A 26,689-nucleotide genomic window follows, 5' to 3' on the forward strand; every position below is an offset into this window, starting at 1 on the left:
GCTTGAAGGGGCTCGAGACCCCAAAAGTACAACAATGTCAAGCAACCAGAGCTTCCAGGGACTAAGCCACTACCTAAAGGCTATACATGGACTGACCCTGGACTCTGACCCCATAGGTAGCAATGAATATCCTAGTAAGAGCACCAGTGGAAGGGGAAGCCTTGGGTCCTGCTAAGACTGAACCCCCAGTGAACTAGACTATGGGAGGAGGGCGGCAATGGGGGGAGGATTGGGAGGGGAACACCCATAAGGAAGGGGAGGGGGGAGGGGGATGTTTGCCCGGAAACCGGGAAAGGGAATAACACTTGAAATGTATATAAGAAATACTCAAGTTAATAAAAAAAAATTGCTTTAGACTTGGTCATTAAAAAGTACTAATAGATCTATCATCCTCTGTCATTAATACATTAGTCCATGTGAATCACAGTACACAGAGATGTTTGGAAGACAAAGTTTCTTGTTAGCATGAAATTCTTGCCCTGGCTTTGCCAACTTTTGGCTGTATGATCTGAAGATTAGCTAACCTCTCAAAACCAACTTTTTCCTCACTAAGATCTAGCACAGCTACCACCCCTATCTTGCAGAGCCCAGTGAAGACTGATAAGCACTGGTGTAGGCACGGCTTGTAGAAATCAGTAAAATTTAAGTGTTTTAGGAATTGTAAGCTTAAGTAAGCTTGCGTCCGATTTAAGTTTTCATTCACGTAAAGCATAAAATATTCTTGCATTCCATGTTTGCTCTCAAGACAGCAGGTTTTAACAGAATATTTGATTTGGGCTTCTGGAGCAGACATATAACCTGATGACTTAGTGTTCTATACACAATGCCAGACAAAAGGCAGCTCATAACAAAGTTCCTGTATGGTATTTATCTCAGTTACTTAGAAGCTTTGCTTCTGTTTGACATAGCAGGCAAAGTTTGACTTTAATCATTAAAGTCTTTTGAATTCAAAATAAATTCTGAAGGAGGATGAATGGACTGGTTATAATCCACTCTTTCCTCTGTTCTTAGACTAAGGAACTTGGGGATTCATGGGGTGTGGGCTTTTCACATCAGCAGCAGGCTGGCCCTGGACAATGTCTGTCCAGCTACGGTCAGAGGTGACCATTCCACAGTCTGCTCCTCAGTGCTGGAGCACTCCTTCAACCATGCTGCAGCCCTGGAGATCTGTTCTGAGGACAATTTCAATTATTACAATGAGAATGGAGAGGATGTAGACAACCCACCAATTGAACCAGGGGAGGCCCTGGAAGGCCACAGCAGAATGGATGTATTGATGTGTCTTTCAAATCAAAGGCTAATCCAAGCTGTGTGGATGTTGGCACCATGTCTCCAGATTCTGATCACGCTTCTCCTTTGCCACACCCAGTCCCTGGTAATTGGCCATCCTACCTGGAAACAGAATCGGCTTTCTTGGTCCATCAAATTAAACACGGGCCACCTGTGGGAGAGGTAGAGGTCCTGGATTTCAAGGACCCAGTATTGCTTTTGGATCCAATGGGCACCGGAACCCCAGCTCCTCCACAGGCAGATGCAGCTTTTTTAACTCCAGGCAGGAAAGATCTTGGGAACAGAAACACCCAGTCCTATCCAGTGCCTTCAGAGCCAGATGTTCCCGTCGCTCCTTTGGAAGGAGAAATCCTTCCTAATTACCCCGAGTCTAGTCACATGCCACCCCTGAGTGGAGGGAGGTATGTGGTAGGACTGGAGGACCACGTGAGTTCTAAAGCTCAAGGCAAGTGCATTGAAAAACTGGGCATTTGAGGTTTTGTTTAAAGAAAATATAGCAGAGTTGACAAACTAGACATGGTCATTCCCCTGGGCCCATCCCTGTACTGGGCAGGCTGGGACAGGCTAGGGAGGCTAGGGCAGGCTAGGGCAGGCTACTGCAGGCTGGGGCAGGCTGGGGCAGGCTGCAACAGAAAGATTGTCTAGGTTCAAGAGTGGCCTGGGCCATATAGAGAATTCTAGGCCAGCCTGGATTATACAGCCAGCTCTCCTCCCAAGTGTAATGAAAAATTTTGGTTTGCAATTCAGAGAAGGTGAGCCATGTTGAGGCTTCATAGGCATTGCAGGATGGAGGGTCCAGCCATTTAGCTTTGACTGTGGTAGTTAGTTGTGCAGGCTTAGGCAAACATGCTGAAGAGCCTTAGGGAGAGAACATGGTATAGACACCTGTGTCTGCTATTAGTTCTGGTTCTTGTCCCCACAGCTGTGGCCTTCACCTCCCCTGAACCACCTTATCCTGGTTTTGTGACTCACTAGCACTAAAGGTAGGAGGAAGAAGGCAGGGGAATTCCCAGAGGGAACAACTTTTCATCCACCCCGATGGACTGGGAAACTGGACCTAGATTCATCCTCCCCTACACCTATCTCAACGATCTCTGCCAGGAGGAAGTGGTCACACCACTCTCCACAGCATTTCAACTTCACAGTTTTTCTGTCAGTGTTTTGACAAAAACATTAACCTAGCAAACAGGACCTTCTGGTTCTGCTGGGACATTTTCTGCAGGTTCAGGAGTTGTTTGGAGAAATAGTTCAGGAGGGAAGAAAACACTTTGTGTTTAACAGAGTATAGAGTAATAGTTAAGGTAGGAACGTTATTGTCAAGTTTGAATCTTGGCCATGCTAAGGCAACTTATTTCACCCCCAAGTCTCTGATTTTCATTTATAAACATATTGCCAGGATTTGTTGTTAGTATATGTTATGTTTTGAGTGCCTGCAGTAGTCGGTTCCTTAGAAGACAATTACGGCCATCGTTACTAATCTTTAGAGGATTTAAAGCATATCAAACTGGAGGAAGGGGGCGGGGAGAGTGAACAGCTGGGCTGGAAAACAGAGAAACTGAAAACAGAAAGTCTCTTGATTAAGTTTGATGAGCATTTGTTTTTGTAAAGCCAAACGCGTGGATTTCTTTTAAACATTCTAGAACTTTCAAATTCTTCTAACAATCTCCAAAAATATTCAGTGTGAGTTCTTTCTATCTAAAGAGATTTAAAGGCACAAATCAAAAATTTCCTCAAAGGGATTTTGTGTTACAGATGTGTCTGAGTGGCCTTTTGTTGGGGGTTGTATTTTCCTGGCCCAGGAAGAGCACACAGTTATTGGAAAGTAGGTCTATGTACAGTTGTCTGAAACCTGAGGAGCGGGCTATGGCCCAGCACAAAACTGTAAACTGATCTAAAACCTTCAGAGAGTTTTCTTTTGCAACTCGGTCATGGTTCTTGAAGGGTGAACTTTGTAGATGACAATGTGTCACAGTGTCAAAGGTTGTGCGTGGCTGTTTAAGAGCTCAGAAAGGCCTGAAATGGAACCAGTCACTGGGAACTGAAGGTAACAGCATAACCCAGGAGGGACATACATGATCTGTGGCATTTAATCAGCTGGCAAATGTAGTCAATGCTGACATCTGAATGCTAGAATGTTTATGAAATAGACATTCAGGGGGAGATTGTTCAACTGGAAGCTTTTAAGTCTTAGAGGAGAAAAATTCTTTTAAATTTTATTTAAAAAAATATCTATGTGTGTTTATGTGTACAAGTTCATGTGTGGGAAAGCCTAGCACTTAAGAAAGAATGTTTGGTGAGCTGTGTGAAGCATAGAAACATGTAATTGTTATTATTTATGTTCAGAGGAAACACTGGTGTCCCGGAGGTTTATCTGGCAGCTGTGGGCTTACTCTGGGCAGCTGTTGACATGGGGCTGAGACCTTCTAGTACCAGCTCAAGGTAGGAAATCCGAGGCTTCTGGTAGTGGATGGACTTGAGTTCCCCCACAGCTCTGTTGTGTAGTTTGAAGACAGATGCTGTTTGAACCTTATTTTCTGAATAGAGAGCACCCTTCCCAATAAATTTTAACTTCCCCTTGAAGCATATAGGATTGGGTTTGCTGAGTCAGAGTGGGGCAACCTGAGGCCAAAGGAGAAGTCTTCAACGAAGATATTCAGATGTTTTCTTGAAATTCTCTTAAGTTTTTGAAGATCTCGGGAGAGTTTGTGTTTGTGGGTCACATCTATAAATACATCTCATCTGAAAACTTAGAACTAAAAACTGATATTAATCTGAGGAAAATAAAAAGCCATATGCATTGACTTATGTGGTGGGTTTTTATGAGAAATAACTGTGCTTATAAGGTGAAAAGATAATTTAGGTTAATGAATGACATTATTTTATAGTTTTCTGTAATGTCTGGCTTCAATAGAATGCATCTGGATTCTTGTGTGTGTGTGTGTGTGTGTGTGTGTGTGTGTGTGTGTGTGTGCGTGTGCATGTCTTTGTCTGTGTGGGCCTCTGTGTGTGTGTCTGTGTGTGCGTGCATGTCTCTGTGTGTGCATGTGTGTGTGTATGTTTGTGTGTCTGTGCGTGTATCTGTGTGTGTTAGTGTGTGTATGTGTGTCTGTGTGTGTGTATGTGTCTGTGTTACTGTGAGACAGACCTAGGAATCACTATGTAGACCACACTTTACTAGACAGACCAGACTGGCCTCAAATTCACAGAGATCTGTCTACCTTCCTCTACCTCCCCACCCTTCAACCCCTGTGCTGGGACTACAGATGTGTGTTACCACTCCACCTGGATTTTTAATATCTGCATCTGGACTGAGCAGTTATAAGTTCCTTAGGTTCAGTACAACATGCAGAGAAAATCCAGACTCATGCAGTTGTGTAGGAGGAAAGGGGAAAGAACTCAATGTGCTTTTTATCTTTAGTATTTTCTTATTTATTTATTTACTCCCTTTTTGTCCAAATTGCTGCCAGTTTCCCTGCTCCCTTACACAGTCTCTCCCTCTATCTCTCCCCTTCTCCTCAGAGAGGGTGGAGCCCCAGGGTATCCGCCCCCACTCCCCACCCCCCACACCTAGCTGGAACATCTAGCCTCTTTGGGGCTGGATTCATCCTCTTCCACTGAGGCTAGTAAGGTAGCCCAGCCAGGGAAACAGGATTCACAGGCAGGCAACAGCTTTAGGGACAGCCTCTGCCTCAGTTGTTTGGGTACCCACATGAACGAGCTGCATATCTGCTACATATGTGTGGGGACCTAGGGCCAGAAGTGCATCCTCCCTGGTTGGCGGTTCAGACCCTGAGAGCTCCAAGGTGTTCATGGTTCTTTGGACTCCATGTCTTCTTCTGGTCCTTCAGTCCTTCCTCCAGCTCTTCCATTGGACTCTCCTATTCTTTGAATGGATCATTCACAGTGTGTTAGCGCTGTGCACTGGTCACTTGGAAACACTGATACCCCAACCAATGCACAATGTACTATATTACAGAATCACACCTATCTATTGAACAAAGCATTCAGTAAGTCATACGGGGTGGCACCACATGTAATCCCAGCACTGTGGAGGCAAACTTTTGGGGAGAATACCAAAAGTTTGACGATAATCCTGTTCTGTGTTGCAAGTTCCAGGATACTCAGGGTTACAACAGCAAGAGCTCTTGTCCAAAAACAAATAAACAAATAAATGATGAGTAAAACAATGATTTAAAAAACCATCTAGATATTGAAAAGCTTTTCATATCACAGCCACCAGCAAGTGTTCAGAAAACTCTGTCTTAAATTCCAAGTTTCGTTACTGGCAGCAGATATGATCAGGGAGCCTGCAGGGATAGTTCAGTGGCACAAAGCACTAGTGCCTGTGTGGCAGCATTCCTCTTGGAGGTTTTGTGGAGGAGTGATTTCACTCCTTTTGCCATCTACATTCTTTGGTTTATGACTACTTTGTTCATCTTCAAAACCATGAATATGCCAGTGTTTCTTTTTTCAGTTTGTCTATTTTTCCGTATCTGTAGCCCAGGCTGATTTGAAACTTGTTATATAATTCAGGCTGCCTTCCAAGTCCTCCTCTTCCTGAGTCTGCCTGTCAGATTCTGGGATCATAAGTGGGCACCACCACACTTGGTTCTCGTGGATCTTCTGTGCATACAGTCCTGCCACCTACAGACCGTTTTCAATATCCTTTCCTCATTCTTGCTAGGACTGCTGGTACTGCATTGAATAGAATTGGTACATTGGACACGGTTGTCTTGTTCCTCAGGTTAGAAGGAAATCTTTCAGTGTTTCCCCCTTGACTATGTGCCCTGGTCCCTCATCCTGTGTGGTCCTCATTCCATTGGGTGACATTGCTTTCATCTTAGTTACTTTTCTAGTTGATGTAAGAAAACGCCAGGGTGGAAGCCGCTTAAGGGAGCGTTATTTTTGCCCAGTTTGAGCAATGATGGGGTACACTCAGCTCACTCCATCACCCGTGTGCAGGCTAGAATCTCAGACCGAAGAACCATGTCATCTGCCGTAGGTGCTTCTTTTCAACACAGTTTACCGAGTCAAGATGATCTCCTACCATACTGCTGGAGGCCTGTCTCTCAGGAGGTTCTAGAACTCATTGAGTTGACAACTCCCGCTAACCACTCTAGCTTCTATGGCTGATATGTGGAGGACTGTCATCAAAAAGATGTTAAATTTTGTCAATTTATCTTTCTATACCTACTGACATGATCACATGATGTTTATGCTTCATACTTTTACTGTTTAATGATTTAATTTATGTTGAGCAATCCTGTGTCCCGGGCATAAATCCAGTTTTCATTATAGGGTGCAATCTTTTAAATGTGCTGTTCATTCTCTTTGCAAATGTAATGTTTCCTTGATTTTTGCCTCTATTCATATAGTTTTGCTTGTTTTTGGCATTCTTGTCTGGCTTTCCGTGAGGGTCATGCTGTTCTCATGAAGTGAATTTCGATTTCCTCCTCTTCAGATCTGCAAGGATTTGAGAAGGATTAGCTTTAACTTTTCTTTGAATTCATTTTTATAGCCTTCTCTTACCTGGATATTTCTTTGTTGGGAGGTTGTTAATTATTCTAATTATCATTCATCCAGTTATATTTTGATTTTTCATAATCACCTTAATAGTTTGTGTGCTTGTAGAACTCTATCCATTTCCTCTAGCATGTCTGATTTGTTGGAATACATTGTCCATTGTAGTTTCCTTTGTACCTATTTAGTATTAGTTGCAATGCCTCCTCTCCCATTTATAATTTTGAGTCATCAGAACAAGTTGAATCTTGTTTTCTTTTGTCAAAAAGCCAACTCCAGATTTCCTGTCTTTCCTCTCCTCCCCCTTGTTTTTCCCTGTTTGTTCTGAGGAAAAACCTAGGACCTCTAAGTAAATGCATGCTTGCTTCTGAGCTACCCCACCAGCCCACAAGAACCTTAGCTCCATTAAAGCTTCCTGATGGTTTTCTTGTCTAGAATCCTTTGTCCTCCCTCCTTTCTACACATCCTATTTCTGTGCCACTTCTTCCTCTTCCTCCCTCTTTTGAGACTGAATCTTACAATCTTGGCAAGCAGTCCTAGCTGGATCTCAAATGCCAGGTCCTCCCACCTCAGCTTCCTGAATTGTGGCCGTGTACCAGGTGGCATGTTCTTTCCAGCTTCGTAACAACTTTTCCTCTTATGGGCCGTGTTTCTGTAGTCGAATATCTGAACTCTTTACTAAGCATTCAATTCTGAAACACTTCCTTCTGAAAATTTAATGGTTTAATATTTAAGCAAATGGAACCTATCCATTTGCAGTTAGTTTTATATAAAATGAAACCCATTGCTTTTTGTTTTGGAAGTTTAATTATTCCAGCACCCTTTGCTGAAAAGATTTCTTGCTCCCTTGAGTTGTTTTGCATATGTATAAAAAAAATCACTTGAGCAGATCTGAGGTCTTTTGAGCTCTTCATTCTGTTCTGTTGCCTGTATCTATCTATCTGCCACATCTTTGATAAATGTTGACTATGAAGTATTAGGTAGAGTGATTCATCCCACTTTATTCTTTTTAAGGTTTAAAAAAAGACAATCTCAGGTTCTGCCTTCCCCAAAAAGTTTAGATCAAATTTGACTCTTTCTGGAAAGAAACAATCAGTGGGACTTCTATAGGCTTTCATTGAACATAGAGAGTGTGGGAGCTGATGTTGCCAATCTGGTGTGTGTCTTTATTTGGATCTTCTTGGTTTTATACCTTTAGGTTTACTCTACGTTTATAGTAATTTCCCTCACCTCTGCTTTAAATACTTTGCTTTCTGAGACTCTGCTGAAATGAGTTCAATAGCATCGACATGTAATAGTGATGACAAGGCAGCGTCCAATCCATCACTCACAAAATGCCACAGTAGATCTCCTTTACTCTTAACCTGGGCCCCATGTGACCCCACTGAAGTGGATAGTAAACCTTACATGTCACCTTCCAGTGACGTATTCCCAACAATTGACCTGTAGGGTCATATCACGTTTGACTACAACACCCATTTATTTGTTGTTCTGTGATGGTGCAAGTGAGTTGTTTGGAAATCCTTGTTGTTTTTTCTTTTCATTTCTTCCCCCCCCCCTTTTTTTGTTGTTGTTTCTTTAATGGAGGGTTTTTCTTGGCTGTCCAGGAACTCATTCTGTGGACCAGGCTGTTTTCAAGTTTAGAGATCCTTTTGCCTCTGTTCTGGAGTACTGTGATTAAAAGAGTGCATCGCCATAGATCACATGAAACTCAAGAAGGATGACCAAAATGCGGATGCTCCACTCCTTCTTTAAAAGGGGAACAAAAGTACCCTTAGCAGGGGATAGGGAGGCAAAGTTTAGAGCAGAGTCTGAAGGAACGGCCATTCAGAGCCTACCCCATATGTGGCCCCCAACAAGATAAGGAGGATGAAGCAAAGAAGTGTAGGCTGACAGGAACCGGATATATTTTTTCCAAAATGTTTTCTGCTGAGTGTTTAGAAACTAGCTTTTTAGATCTTTGATCCACTTTTAGTTGATTTTAATGTACGGTATAGCATGATCATCAAATTTTCTTCTTTAACCACTTTCAGTTTGTAAAGGAGTTCTCCGTACATCACATAAATGCTAGCTTATAAAACAATTCTCTGGACACTACAGACAACACCAGCTCATTCATCTCTGGGCATCATAATCTGCTGTTCAGTTCTTGCACTAACAGTAGAGTAAACCATAGCTCAAAGGTCTCGGGGATCGTCTAGAATTCCCTACTCCATGTGTGCAGCAGATCTGGGCTCATGTTCTAGCTCTGGTCAAGTAGTGAGATGTGGGTCTCTCGGTCCCCAACCTATGAAGAATGGTTAGAATCTCCCTCACTTAAACCTGTTCTATCTCTTTGCCATCTTTCTCTGGGTAGTCATGAGTTTATATAGGAGCTTTAATAAGTACTAACGATTGTCTATTCACAGTGTGACTTCCTTAAACTATGATGTAGGTATACATTTTATTATTATTTATTTTTTATTGCTGTTTTCCCTCCTACTTTCAGAGAGATGGGACCACATCACCACTACTACAGAGAGAAGGCCAGGAACAACTAGAGCACCATCAAATCCTATGGGTAAGACAAGCTCTCAGAGGAAAAAAGGAAGGAAGGATTTTCCACATCAGCTACCTGTTTCAGTGAGTATCCTCGTTTGTGTTTCTACAGTGATAATTAAACACCACGATCAAAACCAACATGGAAAAGAAAGGGTTTATTTTATTTGGCTTATGACCACCAGCGTAGGGATGGTACCTTCCACGGTGTACCGTGTCCTTCCCCACTGATCGATCACTGAGAAAATGCCTAACAGCCTGAGCTTATGGAGGCCTTTTCTTAAACACGGTTCCCTCCTTGCAGATGGCTCTAGCTCATGCCGACATAAAAACTACCCAGTACAGCAGTGATTATCTCTTTTGTTCTGTGGTCCCCAGAACTTCATGGGTTTGACTTGGAAGACAACTTGGATGACTGGAGTGATCTAGATGGCCCCAAAAAGCCAAGTACAGGAGAAGGAGGAGGTAAGTTCTCGATGATCGACATCGCAGGCCAGTGCTATAGCTCCTGGTATGGTTTGTCTTATACCTGCAATGGCGTTCTGAGAGGTCCAGAGTACTGTAGATCTGGGCCAGATCTGGGCCATGTCGAACTGTAGGAGAACCCCACAATGGTAGTACTGATATATTTTGGTCTTGGGATTCTCCGAATTATCGGGAATCTCAATAACTATTGTCTGTGTGTGTCATATACATCTCTGTTTATCATCTATATATTTAATTTTTTTAAAAAATCAGTATTGTTCGTATAAAATGATAATACTAAACCAATACATATTAACATAAATAGCACATTGTATGAGTCTGTGTGTCGAGAGAAAACCAACTTGTCAGAGAGTGGCATTATTTTTTACTTCTTAGAAATTTCTAGAATGTCAATCTTTCTAGGAGATACCTGGATTCGCATATTGAGATATGCAACTTGACATCTGTCCTCTGACCTACACACACACACACACACACACACACACACACACACACACACACACACACACTTAAATACAATTAAATTTAAAAGGGTTTAAAATAGATATATAAATGAATAATACCTTTTAAATAGTGTTTAGTAACCTTTCCTCACTTAGTTCTCCTTTCATTACTTTTCTGGTTGCCCTGAACAAGGACCTAGCAAGCGAAGAGAAGAGGAAGGATTCTTTCAGCTTATCATTTTATAAGTGATGAGGCCCCGATATGACTCTGCTGCTCGCTTTGTATCCACACACAGGAAGTGCAGAAACAGAGACAGGAAGTGGGCTAGTAAAACCCAGATGTCAACTTTCAGTGATGTATTTCCAAAAGCAGGCCTCAAAAGTCCCAGCACATGAGCCTATAGGGAAATTTCACGTTTGAACTACAACACCCATTCAATAGACTTGTGCCCATTTGTAGTTTTCTAGCATTGCAGGTTAGTCTTTTAGAAAACCTCGTTCTCTTATGGTTTATAAAACGTCAGTGTAATGCTGCATGCTATAATAAAAAAATCTAACTTGCTGCTAACACCACCCATACCACTGGAAAAGAACCATGGTAGCTTATAAAGGCTTTGCCCGAAATCTTGTTGACAAGCACCATCAGTGGCTGTCCTGGACTGATGGATTCATTTCATTCAGTTGTAAGAAATGCTTCCCAAGTCATCCAGTTGGTACGACATTCATTCTGCCTGGCAAAAGGGGTCTCATGACACAAAGCAGACAAAGCCAAGTAAGAGAAGGAACAGTGACGCCAGGGGCTTAGCAAATCACCCCCCTGTCCACTGGAATACAGCGGGACGGCTTTAAGCACACTTTGCACACAGAGAATAGGACATTCAGGAAGATGTGTACTTAATTACTGAACTATGATTAATAATGATTCTGCTTCTCGTATTAGTCATCTGTGATTGTGTCGCAGATTGTGAGAAAGTTGAGACTTATTTTTGCAGAAAGGCATTAATCTCCTTGGTTCAGTTAAGAAGCAGAGTCTTCTATAGAGTCAGACCTCAGAGAGCTGCCATCCACGCAGGGGGATGGTGTCTCATCTGAACTTAATTATAGGATTGTATTTCTTCTCTCTGTGGTCGCACAAACGCTCAAGATGATTGGACGTTCTACAGAACATATACATCGGCAGTGAGCTGTCTGAGGGGCTGGTTGAAATTTTGCCTACCCCCTTTCTTCCTTGTTCATTCACCTCAACCTCCTTCCCTTCCTCCTCCTTCTCCCCCTCCCCATCGATCCTTAGTATGAGCACAAGGTGTGGTTCTGAGACCTAACATCTGCTGTGCCACTGAACCACACTCTCAGTTCCATGAAGAACACTCACATGTCATGGACAACTTTAACTAATCCAAATGTTTGCTGCTGAGATTTTTTTCTTTTGGCCACTGAAATGTGTGGTTTTTCTGTAGGTTGGTCAGACAAGGATCTCGAAGATATCTTGGGAGACGGGGAATACAAACCTGACAAGAATAAAGGTAGGAATGTTGCTTTGTCTGGCAACACATAGATTCTCCTTAAAATGCTAACCATCCAGCTGCCAGGTAAACATGTCACTCTCAGCCTCTGGCAAATCAGGCTTCGACATGTGCACTTGTCATGTGCAGTGGGCTCTCACTCTTGCGGGTGGGGGCTCATTTGTGAGCCATCCTGGGATGCTACCCATTTGCTCTGTTGCTCTTTAAGCCTGAGCTGGTGTCCCCACTACCTAGGTGCACCTCGTAAGCCAGTTTTCCATGCAGTGCAAGGGTTTAAACTTAACATGGCACACATTTTAAAGAAGCCCCTAGCAAATCAGATGTTCACAAAATTCCTTTGGATTTCATTTCCCCTTCCCAGGAAGATTCACACTTCCCTCCTATTGGATCCCAGGAAGTGGAAACGTTCCTTGGGGTGTATCCTATGAGCAAAGAAACTATTTTCAATTAAAAAGACAAAAAGTTGGGGGAGGGGAAGGGGAGGGACTGGGGCCTGATGGACAGGAAGGCAGGAAGGGGAATAACATCTGAAATATAAGTAAACAAATATATCTAATAAACAATTAAAAAAGAAAAATTAATACAAAAAGCAATTTATAAAAAAATTATCCAATGAAAAATTAAAAAAAAAAAAAGAAAGACAAAAAGTCCCACATCGTTCCTTGCTGGGTCTCAGCCCCGAGTCCTGTTTATCAGCTGATAGAATCCATTCTTACCTTAAAGATCATGGGAGCTTTGCTACTTTGCAACAGAATTTCAAGGTAGCCATCCCTGAGGTTTAACTGTGTTTAAATGTGTAGGAAAATTAAACCACAGGATCAGACTGTCTAGAATTTTCAATCCAGTCTGACACACAAAACAAAACACAAAACAAAAACAACCAACTGAAAAATAAAAGCCCTTAATATTAAAAAAATAATGTAGCACCGGTCAGAGTTTTAAAACGGTTCAGGAAAACTCCTACAGAATCTTCATCCAGCCTCGGCCAAGGAGCCTCCATTGTAGAACTATAGAGATGGTTGTTCTAAATTGGAAGTTGTTATCTGTGAAATAAAGTCACCTATTGAAGTTGTTATCTGTGAAATAAAGTCACCTATTGACATTTTGGAAATTATGTTAGATCTCATTTTGTGTGTGTGTGTGTGTGTGTCTGTGTGTGTCTCTGTATGTCTATGTCTCTGTGTGTGTGCCTATGTGTATGTGTGTCTATGTCTGTGTGTGTGCCTATGTGTGTGTGTGTATGTCTGTGTGTCTGTGTGAGTGTGTGCCTCTGTGTGTATCTATGTGCATGTGTGCCTGTGTGTGTGTGTGTGTGTGTGTGTGTGTGAAATTTTGTCACATGTGTAGATTTCAATAGCACTTAACACAACCAGGGAGAGATTATCATAAAATCTCTTCTGCATGCTGCCCCCAGAACAGTCATGTCCTTCCCTAGCCTCATGTTTGCAGTTTCCACAGCTGTTTGTGACTGAAACCTTTCTTGACACATCTGTCAGATGGGATCTTAAGCTTGGATGGGGTGAGATGTCTGAGGCTTGTGTGGTGAAGTACGTTCCTGTTGGAACCCATAGGTGTCACATGCCACAGTTGTGACCTTTCAAATAATCACTTTTGACAAGATGTTGGAATGTTGTGACGTTTGAAACGCTTTGTTTATTATTCAATGTTATGATGGACAAATTGTAGAGGGTCCAGAGAATTCAAGCTTTGAGTCCATCAAGACCCCTCTTTCCAAGTCCAGGCTGAAGTTGAGCATTTGCTTCATTCTTGCAAGCGCTGTGCCTTGCATATGGGAATGGTGTTCTGTTGCTTAAAATGGCCTGCAGTCATGTTTGTCCCCAGAAACACCTTTCCAGATGGTGTCATCTCGAGGAAAAAGTTGTAAAAGCCTCTAAGTTAAACTTCCAGGGGTCAGGAGGACACGGAGCATTTAAAGGGTGACAATTGGTATTTCCAGATGGGGAGAGAAAGGCAGGGGTTACCTCTGTAAGCGTGCACAGGAATGAAAGCCTGAGTGACAGGCAGGGGGCTTCTCTTCATTAAATGTACTTGTTTTAGCAAGGAAGAGGTGTCCGGAAATTGTTTAATTGGGCTCCCGTTGGAGCTCATCTGGTAAAGAATAACTGATTGTTGGCTATGGTTACTCCCTCCATCACCCTTCACTGTAAGTGTCGAAAAAGAAGATCAAAGGGCGACACGGGAACACGGGTGACATTCACAGACACCGTCCCTTCCACCAAAAACCAAGCTCATGATGGGGAGCGAAGGGGAAGCATCACATAATTTCCATACATTATAAACTCAATTAGCGAACTTCGGCGACTTGAGTCTTTACGATGTAGCTTCAGTCGTTCTGGCATGGATTTGTCAAATAATATGTTATCCGTTGTGTATTTTTTTCCTCAAGACAACATTGTTGACACACTGCGAGTGTGTACCTGAGTCCTCCAGCATTTCTTGAAGTGAGTGGCTTGCAAACCTTCTGTTCTTTCTCCTCCTTTGACCTTTCAGGACTCACGCTGTTGCCATTTTTTGCAAATGGCCTTGTTCTTTTTGTAGTATAGATGAGAGAAGGTCCAAAGAGGTTTCTTTGGAGTTGTTTCCACAATATTTCTGGCTTTAACGTGGGGAAATACTGTTCCATGGTGAGGAGACACATCAGACACCCACAGTCGCTCCAACAGATCAGGGAGTGCAGCATGAACATAGGGAAGTTGTTGAGCTGCTCTTCATGTATAATATTGGGTGTTTTGATGTAGATAACAGTGCATTACCTACAGAGTACTCTCAGTTTTGTGGTAGGAAATGGATGAACATGGCTGTGAGAGATTTTGCAACTGCAGGAATACTATATTCCCTGGTCATTAGCCCAGATGGTACATTTTGGAGTAATTTTTCTGTTTGATCTTATTTAGCAATTATAAGGTTTTTTATGCAGCAATATTTTCCTCTATTACTTTTTTTAAGTAATTAAAAGTTTTTTACAGCAATATTTTCCCCCTTTTTATTACTTTTTTTCTGTTCTTATTACTTTTTTTCTCAGCAGGGTTTGGTTTTACAGCTCCAGCTTGCCTGGATGTCACAAGCTTTCTGACCTAGCTCTCTAGGTTAAAGGGTGGCGCCACCTGGCTTAGCTTCATTTATCGAATTAAAAACACCATACCTCTCTTGCTATTTTTTGAGACAATTAGAGCACTTTTTAAAAATATTTAAAAGCCCTTGCTGTTTCTTGGTGGAAGCCTGGGACCCTCACAATGTCCCCAGCAGTTGTCGACATAATCACTCCACCATCCCATGATTCTCTGTGTCCTTGACAACCAGATGTGTCAGGTACTAGATGGGAGCCACAACCTAGGTGACCATCAGAGAGGGGCAGACTCCCGCCTCATGTCCCTGCCTCTCCCAGGAAGTGGCTCCACAGGACTCGAGGCTGAAGTGTGTGTGTGTGTGTGTGTGTGTGTGTGTGTGTGTGTGTGCATTGTCGTTTTTGTTTCTGAGCTGCTGAAAGTCTGACACTTCTGTTAACAGCAGAGCTTACTCATAATTTCTTAACCCATTGTCTTTCCCTATAAGAATAATAGATAGTTAATAATTAATAGTAATATTAATAAAGGAAAGATGTTTATTTACCTCCAAGTTCTGGGAGCAGGGTGACCAAGATGGGTGGCTATATCTGTTGAAGGACTCACGTTGCACCCTAACATGGCAGAAAAACAAAAGGGCAAATGGGCACAGACCCATAAGGCAACACAGCCTGCTCTTGTGGCACCGAACAGAAACATCACGGTTTTTACTGCAAGTTTCCGTGGGGACAAGATTTATTCAAACCACTGAGCACAACTTCCTCACTGAAGTAATTCCTCTTTTTCTTGGGGTCCATCCAAGTAAAGGTGGTTGCTATAGCGACAAGGTCCCTGTAACCTCAATTGGGCAAGCATCATAGTTTTGTAATCTTTACAAATTCAATCAGAACAGGGGATTTGTCTTGGTCACAGTTTCATGTCTTTGAATATATGTGTTTTTAGAAAGTCGGTATACATCGTGATCTCATGTTCATGCCCTTGACCAAGTTTCTCCTCATCGTTCTATAATAATTCATATCACCGAGCCCTTTTCCATATATTACCAAACATTTTACTTTGCTATTTTTCAGTGGATGGACTGCCAGACCGAAGGCTTCATGAAAGAACTGTGCTGCTGTGAACGTCAGTATATGGGCATATAGAAGATTTCACACAGGCATAGTTTTTAACTGTCTTGAGTACTTGTGGGCATTGGCATCCGCTCAGCATCTGCTAGAGCCTCTGTGCTGGGTCCAGACATGGCTCCGTTTAACTTGTGGGTGCCCCTTTAATACCCGAACAATATATTATATATTGTTTCTTTACTAATCTCACTGCACTTGCCCAAAATTCTCCTCCTGAGACTTAACCAGGGAACAGAGTCTCTGCTGGGCTTTTCTGAGACTTCCTTTGCCGGTGCAATGAATCTGAGTCTTCACCTTAGCCTCAGGCAGACTCTTCAGACAGGGGCAAAAAGCAGCCACATTCTTCACCAAAACACCACGAAAACAATCTCCAGGCCACACACTGAAATTATTCTCCCTGAAGCCTCCTGTGCCAGGTCTATGCAGTTAAAATCACTCACAGCCACAAAGTCTTCCTGCCAGGATAGCTCATTGGGCCCCACTCAAACCATTTCGTGGCTTTCCAAATCCAAAGTCCCAAAATTCACGTTCTTCCAAATAAAAGTATGGTGAGGCCTATCAGTAATACCCAGGCCTTGGTATCAACTTCTGACTTACTTAGGGTTTTACTGCTGCGGACAGACAGCATGACCGAGGCAGCTCTCACAGGGACAACATGTGACTGGGGCTGGTTTACAGGGTCAGAAGTTCATTCCGTCATCATCATGGCAGGAGCAGGGCAGTGTCCAGGCAGGATGGTGCAGGAGGAGGTGAGAGTTCTCCATCCTCATCTGAAGGCTGCTAGCAGAGCACTGAGAGACAACCCACACCCACAGGGCTATGCCCACCCCAGCAGGGCCAAACCCTCTCCAGCAGGGCCAAACCCACTCCAGCCAGGGTCACACCCACTCCAGCCAGGGACACACCCACTCCAGCAGGGCCACAACCACACCCACTTATTTCTGGCTCTTATTTCCTTTAAGTACGATATCTGGGACCTTTTGGTGGGACACCATCTAGCTCCTTCCCTCTATATCTATTGTCTGTCCTTGGTGCTCCAAGCTGTCCATGTATGTCAGTTTATGGCTGGGTTTTGCTTCTAGTTGCTTGAATGTTTTGTGTTTCATGTTTGAAAGAAAAACATGGTTAAATCTTTAAATGCTGGTTGATTCCTCCCTTGATTTAGTTTTAAGTCCTTTCAAGAAAGGAACAAATAAATAAAAAGCAGTTTAAATTGACCTTTGGAGACCTGCATCATATATAACTGGTTATCTCTGGTGTCACAGTCATGCTTGTCTCTGACTGGATCTGGCATCAATGGAGGAATGTAGCTAGGAGCCTAGGTCTGTCCACTGGGGAAGCTCCCCAGGGAGTTGGCTAAATGTTTACACTAGCTGATCTTAAAGGTGCCAGCAGCTTCAAACCTTCTATGGTAATGGAGCTGTTAGCTGTCTCAGAGAAATCTTTGACTGTGATTATTGGATTCAACAGGTAACAAGGTGCTTCTTTTAAAATGACAGCTAGAGAAAGTAAAAATGGTGTTTGATCTAAATACTAAAGATATGTGTTGTCACTTCATTTTTTCTGTTTGGTTTTAAATGTATAATGCGCTCTACATGTCTTGGCTATAGGTGACTGGCTTTTAAGTTACTGGGTATGGTTAAAAATTTGTAACATTGGTAACAGAAAGTTGGCTTAAAACTGGAGTCATTCTAGACAACACGTGGCATGAGCCAACATAGGGAAACAGGTCTAGATTGGGATCATATTTTAATATAACTCTTATCATGGAAACCAGACTTATAAAAGAATTTAGGACAATGTCTCTTTGGTGAGGTATTAGAGCCTGCACCATTGCTCGTTCATATGCAAGACTTGGCAGTCATACTTTATAGCTCGAGGAATGGACTTGGAGTTTTGGAGAGACTGGATTTTAGAGAATAGATTGTTTGTTGGAGGGTGAGTTCTGCTTTCCAAAGTTGTGGCTGTGCTCTTGTGTTACAAGGGAAACTTAAAGATTGTGGTTAATGATTGCCAGTGTTACATTGACTACTGTTTACAGTTCGATCACAGAGAGACACAGGATTCTAACTCACACATATTTGTGATTAAGGAAAAATCAAACAGGTGGAGATTTTTACAAAGGGTTGATGAGACTATGGAACTTATAAGAACACTACAGCCTGGTTGCTTACTCCAACTGCTATTTCAAGAAATACATATAGAATTATTATAGGTTTTAGAGATTGTTTTTATGCTGTTTCTTTGCACTCTGGGGTTGTTATGAAATATTGCATTATTGTGTTTTCTTGGGTGTTGTTTGCCTTGACCATACATTTGTATGACTTTTTGAAAGAAAAGTGTATCCACTCTTATTTATTTTGATGAATTGTTCTTTGGCTGACTTTTGTCTGTGGTCCCTTTGCATGCAGTTCCCTCAGTGGCCAGCAGACGCCACTAGATACCCTCTTACAGATGATGGTTAAGCACACTATAGGTCCTCTGAGTGAGCAGCAGATTTTGCATTGGGTTCTGTTGTTTATGACCTGGAGTTTGCCTCTTCCCTATGTTTATCTCTGGTGTTAACTGTCATTCATGTCTCTGACTGGATCCAGCCTGACTGGAGGAATGTAGAGCTCTGTGAGCTGGGTGACAGCTGGTCTCCTGGGAGTCAGGTAGTACTGTCTCTGTTTAGTGTGGGCCTCCTGTGTCTCTGGTTAGAGCAGGCCTCCAGGGTCACTGGAGTACAAACCCACAGGCCTCAGAGAATTTTGAGAGAGTCTGTCCTATTATTTTCTATCTTCCCTTCACATTTCCTACATCTTAAATAGAGTACAGAGTTGACAACTATGAATTATATTTCCTAGGTGTCTCTCAAACCAAGAGTTTGCATGTGACTAAGTTCTAGCCAGAAACATGAACAGACTCCATAGGCAAAATGTCTGCCATTTTCTTCTTTATGTTTACCCTCCCTAGTACTGAGGATCAAATTCCTATATTCTCAAAGATAGTTGCTTTATTCAATATCAAGAATGTATGTGTAAACTGTCAACATCTGGTGTTGGGAATTGTCTTATTTTGTCCCCAAAAAGCCTCACTTCTAGACCTGAGTGCCCCTGAGAGCTTCAACTGATAATAAAGAGTTGCCATAGCCAATGGCTGAGCAGAAAGATAGAAAGACAGGTCAAGGGTTTAGGAGAGAGGAGAGGATGAAGAGAGTCACCATGATCCAGAGTTAGAAGGATCAGATTTAAGAGCTACGGGAGAGAAAGCAGCCTAAGATGTAGGTAGAAGGGAATAGGACCCTATTGGGGGAGTGGGGTGTTTCCCAGAAGGTAAAAGGGCAGCAAAGATAAAACATAGATTTAAAAGGTAGTAAACCTGGGATGCTGGGTGGAAGGGTGAAGTATGGTAGCTGTCAGAAGAATTAGAAATGTGTCTTTCATTCTCGAAACCAGAGAACACTTCGGCAGATCCCATGACTGTACTAAGGAGCCAAAGTTGTTTAATTAATTCACTGCTATAGTCTGGTACATTGAGGTCCCAAGTGAGGATCGCATTAACCTGGACACGAGTTACACAGCCCAGTCAGCCAATGCACAGTTTATTCAGTTTCAACTTCTTTTAAAGGCAAAGCAGGATAAAAGTTTCCCACCGTTTCTAGTTCTCACCAGCTGCTATTTCTCTAGCAATAGCACATACTGGATCAAAGTGACCCAAACCTCCTTGCAGAATCTGTCAGCAGTCCAACTCTTAGACGTGTTAGAGGTGCTGCTGTCTAATTAAGCTATAAACAAAGTTACTTTCTCATGAGAAAATGACATGAAGTCCACGTCTGTCCCCGCCAGCGGGGACCCAGTTATTCAGGGTCCCGAAGAGGCTTTCTACCTGTGGGCCAAAATGGGGGTGAAGAGAAGAAGGAGACCAAGCAAAAGTTCTGTTGTCAAGGTCTCGTTTATTGGGATGAACATTGCAGCTTTTAAGGCTTTCAGGTAGGGGGAGTGACCTTTGTGAAATATGAAGGAGGGGGAGATGAGGGTATAGGCAGTGATAGCTGGAGGCAAAGAAGTCAGGCGATGAGGTCAGGTGGTGGAGACACTGGGTGTTGACTGAGGAGATAACTGGTATCTGCTCGAGCTGAGGCATCCCTTGAATGTTATACTCCTGTGCCGTAAATTCATGGGAGAGGCTTTATCCAACAATCTTAAGACTTAATGCAGTCATCTTAGGGGTGAGTCTCTGTGGCCAAACAGCCCAGAGTCACTTTGAACCATGCAGTCAAAAAGCGGCTAGGCCCAAATCCAATATGGCTCCGTGCACACGTCCTCAGGTTCGCAGCTTATTTGGGAGACAGAGCACCAGGATCCTCTGCTTGAGGAAGTTGCTTCCTCTGTATCTCAGTGTGCTGAGAGTGGCCGAACCATCCTAGGGTGCCCTGCAGCTGGCAAGCTAGGAGAAGTCGCCTCATGACATTTCTCTAAATTAAAGAAAAATAGTGTCAACCCTAATCCCTAGAGAATGGCTAAGCAGGCAGAGGGACCTGTGGCCCTGAATAGCCAGAGAAATGCTGCCCTCTGTGGATTGGCTGCCTACCTTTGGGCTATCACAGGCAAGGGAAAACTCTCAATATTTGCACCGGATCCAGTCTTTTCCAATAGTTTGGCCTGTGCCCTAATTAACTTAAAAACACTTAATAATTTTAGTATTAATAATTTATTCCACATTTCAGCTACATAATTCAGACTGTGCCTAAAATGGGAAAAATGAAATTAAGTAAATTCTTAGTAATCTCAGATGTAAGAATCAGGGACTTTAGAGAATTATACAGCCTTTGTTGTATAACTAAACCTTCAAGAAGTTCCTCTTAAACCTTGAGTGTAACCAAGCAAGACTGAGCCAGAAAACAACATTCTGGTTCACTTTTATACTAGACTCAAGGACAATCATATAGAATACACACATCAATCACAGACATTTTCTTTTGTCCTCTCCTGCTTACATGGAAAGCAATGGAGCCAGAAACTCAGATGATAAACTTCAGTCCAAACACAAGAAGCCAATTAAAATAACAACAACAATAAAGAAACCTGGTTTGATGGCACACACTTTTGCTGGGGGGACAGAGACTCCATATCCTCCCTAGCCAGTCAGCCGGGCTGACCTGTCTTATTCCTAGTCAAATGAAAACTCCCATTTTATAAAAACTGGTGGATGGCACCTGAAGAGTAAACCCCAAGGTTGTCCTCTGGCCTGCACACATGCAAGCTCACATATGCAGAGCCACAGGACCAAACTAGCCTGTAAAAGGTTTATCATGAGCCAGGAAGATAGCTCAATGGGTAAAGGTTCTTGTGTGGCCAAGCCTGACATAATCAGTTCAATACCTGGGACCTACTCAGAAACCTGACTCCTACCAGATGGCCCTGACCTCCATGCTTCGAGGTTTGGTCTGTTGCTCTGTATTGTAATGGTAACTGCAGGCGTCCACGGCCTGATTGTCCCAGAGACAAGAGAGTCCACATGTAGACCCAAGTGATACTATGTAAACTTGTGTCCCCAAATTATTTCTGATAGATGAATAAGGATTCCAACAGTCAACAGCTGGGCACAGGGAGGGTTTAGCATCCCAGGACTTGAGGCATCCAAGAAGAACCATGAGGAATAAAGAAGGTGAAAGGAGGAGGAAGCCACCATGGGTCAGGTGGGTTGGCTAATTGGAGTTAAGAGCAGCCCAGATGAAACACAGCAAATTATATAGTGGGATTATTAGCTGGGAAACAGACATAACAGCCAGAGGATCCATATCTTCCCAGCTCCTGTGCTGATTAAGGCTTAATGTAAATATAAAGCTTGTGGGTGTCTTTTATCTGGGAACTAAGTGGTCAGAGGCAGGGGAGAAAACCTGGGTTGGGATTAAATAATTTCTACAACATCTACACTCACAACTCCTGCCCCTCTACACACACACACACACACACACACACACACACACACACACACACACACACACAAAATAAATGTAATTTTAAAAAGGGGGATAAGGAACTTGTCATCAACCATGGGGATCCAAGTTCTATCACTAAAACCCATGTGGTAGGAGGATGACCTCCTCACTCATTGTCCTCTGACCTCCATATATGCACACTAACACATATAGGCATATGCACACAGAATACGATAATGTATCAATTAACAGATTAATAAAGTAATTAAAGGTTTTTGAAATCATCTGTTCTTGGCCCCTGCTCACTTCTTTCTTTGGTTTACACAGCTTGCTTCCCCACATCTGCCTCTCCTTCTCACATGCCTTTCATGCTTGCATGTGTGTTTCTCCTCTCTTAGTGTCCATGTTTAACTCTATATTCACTGGTTTATAAACTACAGATCTGGTGGCTAGACACATGGTTTCCTGGTTAAAAGAACTTGCTGTGCGATCATAAGGCTTGGAGTCCAAATCCCATCATCCTGCAATCACCAGCCATTACATCTGCCAGGAATCAAACAACATCCTCTTGGGCAGAAATAATGAAATACTGCCAGTAATTTGGAGGAACACACACTTACAAATATATGGCAAAATTGCAAAAGTTGTCCTTTTAAAATGTAGCTCACAGAAGTTTTAGGACCTGGGTTATGAATCAAAGGGAAGTAAAAATTCTTGTTCCTTTTATACCATGTGAGCCAATCAAGTACTGTTATCTCTACAAACCTGTTCCTTTGTCCTTACGCCAAATTTAAATAGTGCTTTGGGATATTAAATGGAAAACCACTTAGCAAAGAGTCCTGGAGCATAGTCCATACTATGGAATTCACAAATTATTATTAAGTTTTGGAACAAATGTTAAAAAACAAGGAGGGTTTCATGTTCACTTTTAAGTGTCAGGCACAAGGCTTACAATCCTATGACATAAGGTTGAGACTGATAAATAAAAGGAATTACAAAACTCCATTTGCCAAGGACAAATCCTAAGTAAAAATACGCTCCAATTTGAGAACCAAAATACAACATGTAGGAAAGCTCCTTGTACAAAATGGTAGAAAATATCACACTAAAGATAATAAGACACCTCTCCTTCCTGAACACTACAAGAAACAGAATTCCCTGAGATCTTCTAGGGTTTTCCTGTCTGGATAAAGGAAGCCCCAGTAAGTTCTCTCGTCACCACAATCGTATTACTAGTAGAACATCAAAGCAAAACCTAGGAAAGGCTTTCCCATTCTCAGCAATTCATTTTTATTTCATTCTAGACTTACCGATAAACTACTTCGAAAGGCAAACAAATTTTGGTAGGCAGCAAAATTTCACTCAAAAAAAAATAAAAATGAATTCTATTTTATCTTTTGACAACAATGAAAAGTGTCAGAGAACAAGAAATGGTAGCACACCTTTAATCCCAGCACTCTGGAGACAGAGGTAGGTGGGCAGATCACTTGACTTTGAAACCAGGCTGATCTATAGGCTACTCAGGAAAAGTTTGTGCATCACGGAAAAATCCAGCCTCCAAGAAAAGGAGAGAGAGAGAGAGAGAGAGAGAGAGAGAGAGAGAGAGAGAGAGAGAGGAAGAACCGATTTAATTAAAAAGTTTGGATTATCTGTTTATATGTTTCTTTGTTCGGGGACTGGAGTGCAGAGGGTTTTCTAGCAAAATAAAGCAAGCAGAATTTACTTATGAAGCCTGCAGGCTCATTTCCCACAGCAGTACTATCCACCCCACTGCTAAACTCTGCAGAGCATTGATGGAGTGGGTATGAAACTTCTCTAGTTTTCTTTCAAGCTGTAAACTGCAGGCCAGTAGCATCCTCAATGCTGCCTCCCAAAGTGGCATCTTCATCTTATACCATCTCATCCCATGTGGTTGGGGGAATGAGAAGGATATGCAGGCTCTGATGCTGTTTCCCCTGTGTTTACTTTCCAAATGCTTTTATATCCTTGCTGTTCTCATGTTCCCCTTATAACAAGAGCCTCTGTGGCACTATTTCTATGTAATTGTCTCTAGCTTGTCACTACATGAGTACATGGTGCCCAGACTCTGCTGACTTTAATAGATACCAGAGAAAATTTGAGATCCACACCCCAACCCCCTCTGCCTTTATCTTGCTAGTCTCCACCCAGCTCAGTAGTGCATCGTGAGAGGATTCTCACAGAGGTGTGTGGACAGTCTAGTTTCTGATGAACAAGCTCTGTCTCATCACTTCCTCAATGACAAATCCTCAAACCCTAGGATATGCATCCTAGTAATGTGAGACAGCCAGTATGAAGCCCCTGACTTTTGCTTAGGGCAAACATTTAAGCAGGGCATACCCTGATCTCAGGTTCAGGGAAGTTTGTCTGCCTGACAGGTGGCTTTGGGTCTCCGTGAGTAATCCCTACTTAAAGGCGGACTTGTCACAAGAAAGAGTCCAGAGCTGAGTCTTACATTCTAAGAACTTCATATCTTATCAATTACACTTCTGGGCTGCGTGCTTTCAGTCGTCACATATTCAAGTCACCAGTTTTGCTTGTTTATTTGTTTGTTTGTTTCCAGTATTGGACAGAGAGAGGTAGCAGTTCTATTGTGTTCTGTGTTTCAGACATATGACTGGATGGTTGACTTTCTGTCTCTACTTCTCCAGGTAGACCATCAGGCTGGATTAGTAAATTGGAATCCTCATTTTGTAGTTCAAAAGTGACTTCTTCCCACTTCTAATTGTAGCATCAGCATCTCAGTACAAGTTTAGTTTATACATAGTCTAGGATTTCTTAACAGAAAATATATTGATACCCTCAGCTTTAGAACTGAGACATAAAGCTTTGCTAATTTTCAGTTCCTGTTCTTGAGGCCATTGTATTTGGGGAACATCATGTGATTAGTAATTGCACGTCAACTTGGTCAGGAATGGGATGCCCAGGAGCTGACTAAATAGTATGTCTTACAGTATCTTGAAGAGTGTTCTAAAGAGCTTAGCATCCACACTGGTGGACTAAAGGATATAACTCCTCCTCTGTGTGTGTGTGTGTGTGTGTGTGTGTGTGTGTGTGTGTGTGTGTGTGTGACATCTGGCCAGTTGCTGGCTGAATAGAAAGAGGAATATAGGTGAAGGTTGATTCCTAGCTTGATTTGGGGGATTGATCTGTCAGTGACATTTTTAATTCTCAGGCTGTCAGGCTGACTAGATCTCCACTGTGAGCTCTACAGTTTTGAGATTTCTTACAAACATAACACTGACTTTACAAGTAGACACACATAGAGAGCCACATGTAAGTCAAGGGCTGGAATGCAGACTGAGGAAACTGTTCCTAGGCAGTTTTGTAGCTTGAGTGTGAAATACACTATTGAAAAAAACATTGTGCATCATATGACTGTGTATAGAGAACACACATGCAGAGAGAGACATATATAATTGCTTCTATTTCTCTTATTTCTTTGAAGAACTCTGAATAATACTTAGTACTTGAAATCTAAAATTCATAGTTTTCTTTATGGATCTGTAAGTCAGAGGCTTTGGAAGGCAAGTTACTTGCTGTAGGTCATTCTTCAAAGGGAGGCGAAGATAAACATGAAGGGAAGGTGAACGTCATGGAGTAAGTTAACACCGGACTTGTATAGTTACATTGGCAGGGCTCGTGTCTTTCAAAGCACTCAATCTTTACTTCCTGATTTCTACACATGTCTAAATGTTTTCAAAGGGAGTTCTAAGAACTCCATCTGTGCCTGGTAGTAAACTAGACAAGGCTCAGACCATTCACTGTAGCAAACAGAAGTCACTGAAACCTGGAGATTAGATATAAAGGATGTGCACTGTCATCCACACAGTCCACAGAGTCCTGTGAAGTTTCTATGTTGCTGGTTATTGGATGTTTGCTATCCTCCAGCACCATCAGTCACTATCCTTGGTTCTTGTTTTGAGCCTGAACCTCATTGAGGACCTGCTAGAAAGGCAGTCTGAGTAGATCTCTGGTCATAGAAGATAACAAGAAAGATGAGACCCATGAAGGTAACCTAGAACTCATGAAGGACTGAAGCCTTTGAGGATACACTGGATGTGCACATGTCTTACCGTCTCCAGCCTTAGTAGCACCAGTATCCTGCAGAGGAGCTCAATGGTCTGAAAATGTACATGACTTGAGACTTGAAGAACCATTGGTGGAGACCGAGGAGTTCCATGTGCAGATGATGTCCTATGCAGCAGGATGAGCCAGCAGGTCAGGGGGAGTGTGGGATGCCACCAGCATGCCCAGAGACTTGCATTTTGTTTTTAGAGTGGGGACACAATGATGATGCTTCTCTGCTGCTTTTCAGATGACAGGCAACATGACACTTGCTCAATCGCAAGCGAGTGCTTGTCACAAGGATTCTGGATGGTGTTTTCTTCTGGAAGATACAAGGAAACTGAACCATTCAGCTCCTCCAAGGTTTCAGGCATCTGCATGGAAGGCACAGCAAGAGGAGAGACAGTGTCAGTGCATCCACTGCTCCACCACAGTCTGATTTCTCATTAGGAAAATGAAAGGGCTCCCAGGAATTCGGAGACCTGCAAAGAAGGAGGTTGAAACAGCTTTCAAATGACTCAAAAGCGTTTTTAAAAAAATCTATTGAGTGAGTTCTCATGTGAAGTTCATAGAACACTCACTTCCTAGTTTGAAAATTGGTATTTGAGGAGCAAATTAAGCATCCAAACTTCGTAAAATCTTCCTAAAAATATATCTTAAGGAAACCAAATAG

At 42.5% G+C, this 26,689-nt stretch overlaps 1 protein-coding gene and 1 pseudogene across 1 annotated transcript in view; both read left to right on the forward strand.

Annotated features, from left to right (window-relative positions):
- Positions 1–991: 991 nt before the first annotated feature.
- LOC134478896 (nidogen-2-like) lies at positions 992–9,256 on the forward strand (annotated as a pseudogene).
- Cd99l3 (CD99 molecule like 3) overlaps positions 2,329–26,689 on the forward strand; it is a 287,298-nt gene continuing 262,937 nt past the window's right edge. The window contains exons 1-4 of the mRNA XM_039095378.2: positions 2,329–2,434; positions 9,376–9,432; positions 9,727–9,813; positions 11,735–11,800. Coding sequence (XP_038951306.1) covers positions 2,329–2,434; positions 9,376–9,432; positions 9,727–9,813; positions 11,735–11,800 — 316 coding nt within the window. The remainder of the gene's footprint in view (positions 2,435–9,375; positions 9,433–9,726; positions 9,814–11,734; positions 11,801–26,689) is intronic.

This window comes from Rattus norvegicus, chromosome 1 (genome assembly GCF_036323735.1).
Source record: "Rattus norvegicus strain BN/NHsdMcwi chromosome 1, GRCr8, whole genome shotgun sequence".
NCBI lineage: Eukaryota > Metazoa > Chordata > Mammalia > Rodentia > Muridae > Rattus > Rattus norvegicus.